The sequence below is a fragment of the Myotis nattereri genome, assembly GCF_964212035.1.
Source record: "Myotis nattereri genome assembly, chromosome: 10".
In the NCBI taxonomy this organism is placed as follows: Eukaryota; Metazoa; Chordata; class Mammalia; order Chiroptera; family Vespertilionidae; genus Myotis; species Myotis nattereri.
In genome coordinates this window covers 66368400-66378337 of record NC_138085.1, presented here as the reverse complement: position 1 = coordinate 66378337, position 9938 = coordinate 66368400, and the positions used below count along the sequence as shown (strand labels likewise).

The 9938-nt window shown below is 42.5% G+C and overlaps 1 protein-coding gene across 1 annotated transcript in view; it reads left to right on the top strand.

The window, feature by feature from the left end:
• Positions 1 to 820: 820 nt before the first annotated feature.
• Positions 821 to 9938, top strand: part of VIT (vitrin) — a gene marked incomplete at both ends in the record, with an annotated part of 36117 nt that continues 26999 nt past the window's right edge. The window contains 2 exons of the mRNA XM_081100910.1: positions 821 to 872; positions 9044 to 9109. Coding sequence (XP_080957036.1) covers positions 821 to 872; positions 9044 to 9109 — 118 coding nt within the window. The remainder of the gene's footprint in view (positions 873 to 9043; positions 9110 to 9938) is intronic.

Genomic DNA, 9938 nt, shown 5'->3' with positions numbered 1-9938 from the left:
TGTAATACTCTCAACAATAAAGATTTATTTTTTTTTTAAAGATTTTGGAAGCCTTGCTCTACAGCACTGGTTCTCAAACTTGGCTGCACATTTGAATAACCTGAGGAGGTTGTTAAAAGCTTAATGCCTAGACTCCACACCCAAGAGATTCTGATTCAGTTGGTCTGAGGTGCAGCCTGGGCATCTGAGCATTTTAAAACCCCCGGATGGCACTAGTATGCAGCGAAGTTTGAGAGCCACTGCTCTATAAACTGTCCTATCGTCCTATGGGGCCTGCACACCCTCTAACGTTATAGTGATATGTGACTACGGATGTTTTCCCACTTCTATTAAACTATGTCTCTTAAGAGCAAGAGTTGTTTTTTAATTCCATTTTTTGTCACCTAACAATACCTAGCCATATAATAGAAATTTAATACTTATTGAATGAATGATAAACAAATTATTTGTAATCTAAAATTGCTCCCTCAGTACTCTAAGTGTGGCTTCTGTCCTAATTTGAAGACCGGTTGGACATATTCTTGAAATTGTCAAGTTACTTCCGCTTTAGTTCTAAGCAGAGATCAGATCTCTGAAGGGCAGAAGGCTGGTGGCTAGAACGGGTTTTCTAGGTGAGAATGGGCTCTCTGGGTACCAGTGCACTGGCCACTACCATCTGCATGAGCTCTTAGAGGAACTTGCGGCTTAAATCCTCAGACTCCAGAGGGCAATGCAACACGAACAGCCTTGCCCCACACTCCAGTGCATCCCGCTCAGAACTCCTGGCTGAAATGTGATGGTGTTATTGTTTCCTCCCCTCCAGGGTGCCACTTGGAGATTCATGGGGGTTGTTGTCCTCACCATGAAGGCAGCTGTTATTGAAATGGTCCTTGGTAAGTACTTTTATATGTGTATCTGGATACACCGTTAACATTCTTCTAAGGTCCAACGAAATCCTGCCAAGAAAAGCATATAAACAGCATAGAGTATCTCTTTATGATAAACCTTTTGGAGAGAAGTCGAAGTGAGAATGCTAAGTGTAGATCAAATTCAGGGGGTGTGTGTAAATATATTTTTATGTACAGCAAGTACATCCATTACATTAGAGTGTCTCTATGTATTGCATACACACATATACACACATATCTGTGTGTGTATTCTTCAGCAACTAACAAATATTTCAGATAGAGCATATTTACAGATTCTGAACATAGAGGCGCTTTTGCCATATGAATCTCTCAAGAAGTTGTGTCACTGACAATGGCCTTACTTGTACCATTGGCAACTCATACCTTCAGAGATGAAACCCTTTACACTCCTCCATTATCACCAGAGAATGCAACACGGGAATCAGCAGGTCAACCAGAAGGGGGACGAGTGCAGATGGGTGTAGCAGTAAGCCAAACGGTCATCTTCTGCTAATCTCCACCCCACTATGCTGTGGACTTGTCAGACGGGTCCCTGTGGAACTATTGCCAGGAAAGGCTTTCTGACAATCTGTACTAGTGGACTCGGGCTGCCATAACCAAATACCACAAACTGGGTGGCTTAGAACTACAGTTTTATTCTCTCATGACTCTAAAGGCCAGAAGTACAAACTCAAAGTGTCGGTAGGGTTGGTTTTCTCAGATGGTGAAGTCTGTTCCATGCCCCATAATGAACCTCATCCTATCTGTGTGGCATTCAACTGGCCATTGGTCTTACTCTCCAAAAAGCTGTGTCTTGCTCATGTTGCGTTTCCAGTGCTGAGCACATCAGATAGGCCCTCAAGAAATACTGCTAACAGTCAATGAAGGAAAAATAGCACATGGTCTCACTCATTCAGGGATAATAAAGACCATTATAAACTTATGAACAATAATAGATACAGAGGCAGAGCTGCCTCAAACCTATTGTCAAACTGCAGCGGGAAGGCCAGGGAGGGTTGGGGGGCAGGAGGGAGGGGGGTAAGAGATCAACAGAAGGACTTGTATGCATGCATATAAGCATAACCAATGGACATAAGACACTGGGGGGTAGGGGAGGCCAGGGGATTGTCAAGGGCGGGGGGAAAAAAGGACACATATGTAATACCCTTTGTAATACTTTAAGCAATAAAACAATAATAATAATAATAATAAAGAAATACTGCTAAATAAATTATTCTCCTAAGGGATGCCAGATTTTTAAGGTAGCAGAGTCGAATCCTGCCCGTTTTGTTTTGGGTAACAAATTATGAACAGAGACATTGATCATGTCTTTGCCAGCAATGTATTCAACAGAGGTCTGCTGCAGGAATTTCAGAAGCCAGCAGCACATGGGATAATGTCTCTCAATGAGCCAATAAAGAAACAACATACTCCAAAGCAGTGATGGATCAACTGCACTATTTTTCTAGGCAAAGCGAGATGAAAGAAATAAAGTCCAAATTCAGATGAGGTGTATCTTTTCATATGCTAGGCACGCAGGAGAGCCGGCTTAACCAACTGCCCACTGACCTACAGCTGCCAGTGCCCAAAACGAAAGTCATGTGTTGCTGCCACGTTTCTAGGGAATGGCAGCGCTGGTGCTGGCGGGCAGATGGTCTTCGCTAGGTCAGCGTGTGGCATTCACCACTGTCTGAGAGAAGTCCCTTCGCCAAGACAGAAGCTAATGCCCCAAGGGTCTCCCAAGGGCGCTTGGTCAGCAAAGTGATTCCTGCCCAGGCAGACACTCTTGATGAGTCCTCACAAACTCTCAGTATTTATAGCACAAATGTCCCCTTGGCACAGTTGTTTCTCCCCGTGTTCTGATGGCTAAGCCCCCAGCAGGGACCCTCAGCAGCTGAGCCACTGATTATCAGCCACAAAAGATGAGACGATGATACCCTGACACGACTTACTTCATCCTTATATCAAAGCAACTTTATTACTAAAAACCTTTGTTGTTGTTGTTTTTGTCTTTGCACTTATAAGGAGCAAGTAGAGAAGAGGCAAAAGCTGTGGCCAGCAAACCTGCATTCTGGTTCCAACTTCTGTCCCCAAAAACTATAGCTTTAACCAAAGCATACACCCTGACAATCGTTTCTTTTCTATAAAATAAAGGGGTGACCTCCAAAGCTCCTCCCAGCATTACTATTTTATGATTTGAAACATAATTTTGTGATTTATATGATTGTGGAGCATGGTGTCCTGTCTTTGCTACGAAGCTCTGATTTATGTGATGCTAGATGCTTCATTGAGTACATAATCCCAAATTAAAGCATGGGGGAAATTTGAATGTCTTTAAAATGATCTGCTTTTTATGTCAGTTTTTAGGAAGGCATTGTGGACAGTGGTAAAGAGAACCAGAGCTGGACAGTGGTTAAAGTGGTAAAAACAGGCTTTAATCAGGGAAAAATGACAGTATAGAACTGGGCTCAGTTCCGAACACAACAATGAAAGTGGGGGTTTACAACCAAGGAGGAGGTCAGTGGATGGAAATCACTAAGAGGAGACATAATAAGTAGACGGGTTCTCCACGAGGGCAGCTTTCTCTCCGAGGTTTGCAGCGGTTGCTGGGACTCTGAGAGGCAGAGCCTCTGGGAATGGGACTGAGAGCAGCCATAACTGTTCGCTCCGCCCACCCTGTTGATCTCGTGTGACCCGCCCCGCCCAAGTCCTGCGCAGAGCCATTTGCCAGATAGCCTCAGGCAAAGGCTAGATTAGCACCTCCCCAGAGGACAGAAGTTTTCCCACTGCAGACACAGCTGATTCTCACAGCCAGTTGACCTGGAGGTCAAATCCCCCTAGTATTACTACAACAATCAAGGCTTAACTACAACAAGACTGCACACAAAGACCACTAGGGAGTGCACCAAGAAAGCATAACAAAATGCGGAGACAAAGAAACAGGACAAAACTGTCAATGGAGGATATTGAGTTCAGAACCACACTTTAAAGGTCTCTCAAGAACTGTCTAGAAGCCGCTGATAAACTTATTGAGATCTACAAAAAATCTAATGAGACCCTCGATGTTGTGATAAAGAACCAACTAGAAATTAAGCATACACGGACTGAAATAAAGAATATTATACAGACTCCCAACAGCAGACCAGAGGAGCGCAAGAATCAAGTCAAAGATTTGAAATGCAAAGAAGCAAAAAACACCCAACCTGAAAAGCAAAATGAAAAAAGAATCCGAAAATACGAAGATAGTATAAGGAGCCTCTGGGACAGCTTCAAGCGTACCAACATCAGAATTATAGGGGTGCCAGATGATGAGAGAGAGCAAGATATTGGAAACCTATTTGAAGAAATAATGACAGAAAACTTCCCCTTCCTGGTGAAAGAAATAGACTTACAGGTCCAGGAAGCGCAGAGAACCCCAAACAAAAGGAATCCAAAGAGGACCACACCAAGACACATCATCATTAAAATGCCAAGAGCAAAAGACAAAGAGAGACTCTTAAGAGAAGCAAGAGAAAGAAACTCAGTTACCTACAAGGGAATACCCATACGACTGTCAGCTGATTTCTCAACAGAAACTTTGTAGGCCAGAAGGGAGTGGCAAGAAATATTCAAAGTGATGAATGCCAAGAACCTACAACCAAGATTACTTTATCCAGCAAAGCTATCATTCAGAACTGAAGGTCAGATAAAGAGCTTCACAGATAAGGAAAAGCTAAAGGAGTTCATCACCACCAAACCAGGATTATATGAAATGCTGAAAGGTATCCTTTAAGAAGAGGAAGAAGAAGAAAAAGGTAAAGATACAAATTATGAACAACAAATATGCATCTATCAACAAGTGAATCTAAGAATCAAGTGAATAAATAATCTGATGAACAGAATGAACTGGTGATTATAATAGAATCAGGGACATAGAAAGGGAATGGACTGACTATTCTTGGGGGGGGAAAGGGGTGAGGGGGACGCGGGAAGAGACTGGACAAAAATCGTGCACCTATGGATGAGGACAGTGGGTGGGGAGTGAGGGCGGAGGGTGGGGTGGGAACTGGAAGGAGGGGAGTTATGGGGGGGAAAAAGAGGAACAAATGTAATAATCTGAACAATAAAGATTTAATAAATAAAAAAAATAAATAAGTAGAGGGGTTCTCGCTGAAGCAACTTGACAGGATTCCTGCTAAAGGCAGACCAGGGTGCTCGGATTTCCTGGGAGTGGAAGGGGTTCTCTCTAATCAGGATTCCTGTTAAAACTGGGCAATGCAGGTCCAACAAAGATGGACACTCAAGCCCAAGGTCAAAGCATAGTTGAGCAGAGGGCTTAGAGGAGTCTGACTACCATTTGATCAAGGAGAGGGTCCTTGGCAACACTCCCTGAGTTAGTATCTTTAATGCTCTAGCAGTTTATGGGCTAGAATGAGGCACTTCTTGAAAAGTCCCAGACCTATGCTAAGCATTCAGAAGGTGATTCCTGATGTGACCACTGATCAGATGTTCTGGCACTTCATGTCTTTCCTTAAAAGTAAATGGATTCTGATTATAACTCATTACTGACAGGAAAACTGGAACACAAGTTCCCATGAACTCTGTCAATGGTTTTAGAAAGCATTTTTCATTACTGTGAATATATATGATTTCAATATGACCAAATTAAAGAAAAATTATGCTGGCTTTTTCTAAATGTAAGAGAAGCATAATCAATATAAGACATAGAATATATATGAGAAATATACTACAAAATGGGAAAAATACAGGTAAGATAGAAATTATAATTACGTCCTTATTAGCATTTGTTATATTTGCTCCAGTTACTTCTCTCTACGTATATTCTTGTTTTGTCAGAATTACTCTTAAGGTGAGAGCTGAGCATGTCCCATGTCATTTAATCTTCTACATATCATTTGTAATAAATCTTATGATTTTCCTGTTGTTGGAGCATTTCCAATATCTCATTACTTCCAGATTGCCACTAGAAATAATGCTGCAATGAACATTGTTTACATAAATTGTTGTCTACATCTCTGATTATAACTAGAGGTATATATTCTAGGACAAAGAATATGAATGTTTTTAAGGCCATGATTGCCTTGGAACTTTGGCATCTAGACATAATTTCCTCAAGGCTTCTAGATACTAATGGCCTCAGTAGCCAGATGACTACTCCCCCAGGAGGGACTGGCTTTCACACCTGTATTTCACTTTGTATTCTGAAGTGAGCACCAGCCATCTCCACCTCTGACTGGTTTCCTAAGAAAAGGAACACAACTGATTTTTCTCTCACCCAAGTTCAACACCCAAGGCAGCATTTTTGGTAGAGCAAGAGAAGTCTTACTGATGAGGAATGAAGACTCACCCCAGGGCACAAGCACATTTGCAGCCTTACTGCCCAGCCCTCCTCTGGAGAAGTGATCTCTGGGAGCTTTAATTAACAAGTCTCACGAGGGGATGGCCTCTGTGAACCACTGAGAGTAATGACTTTATTAACCAGGGCTGTAAACTGAACCCCCGCTCTGCATGTTTTCAGCCTGGAGGGTCTTGGGTGAGCAAATGTGGGTGAGGTGGTCTTACTGAAATATTTATAGTCCTAATGATACCAGGGCTTATGTACTCCACTTGCCACAAACACACAAGCCAGACAGGATTTGGTTTTCCACAAAAATGGATACCCACATTTATTACTGTGTCACTTATTCCATCAACTTACCTTGTGCCATTTACTTTCTATATATTTATTTAGTACTTGTGGTTTTTTTTTTAATTTCAAGGATTCTAGTTATTTATTTTTGTCTATAAAATGAAAATGTGGTCTTTGCAGTGTTAAATGACACAGAGGCTACTATAAAAAATGAGACCTCCAGGACGCTCACACACACCCAAACCCCAGAAGTAAATAACACCTAAGAGTGTCTGCCTTCATTCTGCTTGGCTAGACTTCGGGCTCTCACTGAATTCTCTTTCATGTTTCTGTTCGTACAGGACATGGTATGTCATCTGTCCCGGCCTTGGCTAATGCCAGTTGTCAAAACTGGGGATAATTCAGTGGCTGCATCATTGGCAGAGTAGCCAGAGAATCATAAGATAAATAAAGTCCCCAGAACAAACTTGGGGACATTGACTCCTTTTACCTTAAAGACAGTTTCCAATTCAAGAATTCCTGAGTCCATTTATGCCTAAATCCAGCTTCTGTGTTCTGTGAAAAAACAAACATAACAACTAGAGAGGAAAATGCCCGTTTGATTAGTCTATTGCCTCCGGTTCACCTCAGAGTCCCACCCCTGTCCAGAAAGCGGGTTTCTCAGCAAAGTGGCTAAAAGGGAGGTACGTTGAAGCAGCACTACCTTACAATGCCTGGAGAGGAAAGAAGAACAGAGAACTGACTGACCCTTTGAAAGGAAAAGCGTTACTGGTAGAATTAGTATAGGTACAGAGAAGTGAGAATTTCGCCAATAAAAAAAAAAAGTCACAATATAAATCAAAATCTTAAGAGGGCATAGCTTTCAGGTAAGAAATCCTATTTGGAGGTTTATTTTAAGGAAATGATAATGGATCAGTGCAAAGATGGAGCTACTCGTGTTAAATTGGAAACTGGCTAAATTATGATACATGCATAGAGTACATATATATGTAATATATACACACATATTTTTTTGTAGGAAAGCAAGCAAGAATTTATTGACTGCAGCAAACATCTTCTTAGGCGGGGCTGCTCTGGCTCACTGGGAAGTCCGAGAAAAGGGGGCCTTGGAGACAGGTGCAGGGGGTTCGCCCAGGACGAGCTGCCATTGCCCATTGCTCCCCTGATTGCAAGTCTCCTGGGGACCCTTAGAGGTTAGGCGATAAGTTCCTGTCGGGGAAAGAGAGTGGGGGGCGGGGGGGTGGGGGGAATGGCGTGGGCGTGCTCCCTGGAGGGAGAGCAACAGTACATATATTTACAGGCAGTTAAAATTATTTTAACAGTAACATTTAATGACAAAAAAGTCTGTGTATATCCTTAATAGACATAAGTTCTAAACCACTGGGAACAGTATGACAATGATCAAATATTTGTTTAAAAGTACCTATATGAATACATATGACATATAGAAAAAGACTGAAAATATACTTTTGAGTTCATCCATGTTTTCTGTACTGCTTTTTGTGTTTTTTACATTTTCCTGCAAGGAACCTATGTATTCTTTTGGTAATAAAAAAAAAAATCGGTCAGTGTTATTCTTAAAAAACATGAGGCTCATACTGGTAATGTGACTTTAAATTTAAAAAGATAAAGAGGTCCCCTTTCGCCCCCCACCGTTACACTTCCCGAAGGAGAACAGCATCCAAATGCTGCCTGCGGCTCTGCTCCTGTTTCTGAGGAGGCTCAGCCATCCGCAGGTGGCCTTTGTGGGGGGTACAGAACCCTGTGCTGCTGGAGGGACCACCTGGGGACACTCAGGTCACACCTCAGATCTTGTAGCCTCTCTCTACCCCTTTTCCTTGTCACCTTTTCCTCGTCTTCCTTTCCCAGACAGCCCTCCTCTGGGGCTTTTCACATACCTCCTCTATTCATTCCTCCCTCTGTGGCACTTGCGCCCCTTCCCCTCCCCCCCACCCCCCCACACACGCGCGCGCACGTACATGCCATTCTCTGGCCATTTGGAAACTCCCATTCCTGGGACCAAGCAAACCACGTTCCCTCCTTTGCAAAATGGAGATGGTAGGATTAGTGTGTTGAAATTTAAAGACAACAAAGAAAAGGCTAGGCATCTGAAAAGTATTTCTGAAAGACTTTTCTCCACAGAGGCTAAGTGTACAATAGATATGTCTTATTTCCTCACCTTAATATAAGGAGAAATTAATTTAATTCACGAGAATATTTTAATATGTGACCCAAGCAAATATCAGGATCAAAAGAGAGAAAGTGGCCCTAACCAGTTTGGCCCAGTGGATAGAGCATCGGCCTGCGGACTGAAAGGTCCCGGGTTCGATTCTGGTCAAGAGCATGTACCTTGGTTGAGGGCACATCCCCAATGGGGAATGTGCAGGAGGCAGCTGATCGATGTTTCTAACTCTCTATCCCTCCCCCTTCCTCTCTGTAAAAAATCAATAAAATATATTTTTTAAAAAAAGAGAAAGTGTTTAGGTAAAATCATATTGATTAGTTATTTTGTGTTTTCTTCATGTAGTTTTGCTGGTGACTGGAATACATTCAAATAAAGAAATGACGAAGAAGATTAAAAGGCCTAAATTCAGTAAGTAAAACTGTAATTCCTCACTGACATAAGGCTTGTGTCTCCATGAGGAGGGTTGTTACGTTTTTTTTTAAGATAATTTGGAAGGTTTTTTTTTTCTTTTTCTGTACAGTGGGGCCTTGACTTACGAGTGTCCCGACTAACGAGTTTTTCGAGATACGAGCCATCTCTCGGCCGATTTTTTGCTTTGAGTTGCGAGCTAAAATTCGGGTTACAAGCCAGCTTCAGATACCCCACCGCTAGTTGGCGCAGCGAACGTTACAGTGAACGCCACAACATCAGCCCAGCATCACGTGTCTCACTCGTTCACTTTTTGATTTGACATACGAGTAATTCGTCACGGAACGAATTAAACTCATTAAGTCAAGGCCCCACTGTATTTCACTGTCTACCCCAGCTCCATCCATCATTCACATTTCAGCCAGTGAGAAGGGAGGAAGAAGGGAACATACCCACACCCTTTAAAGAGGAGTCCAAAAAGTCAAAATGCCACTTCTACTTAAAAACCCTCGGCCATCAGTAAGGGAGGATGGAAATGTCTTGATGTCAAGCACCCACACGACGAAGAGAATGGATGTTGGGAAATAAGTAGCAGGACAGGACACAGATGGGAAGTCTCACACCCAAACGTTGTGAGGAACCTGGAGCGAGATCTGTGGGCTTGATGGAGGTTCGGGTTAAGGTTTATGTAGAAAGGACCATACAAGAAAGGCTTGGGATATAATCAATGTTCTGGGCTCTCCACAACTGAAATGTCTTCGCAGGCATTACATTTTGGTGCTTGAAATCAGCGACATTAATAATTTGAAATAAAAGAAAGAGATTTGCT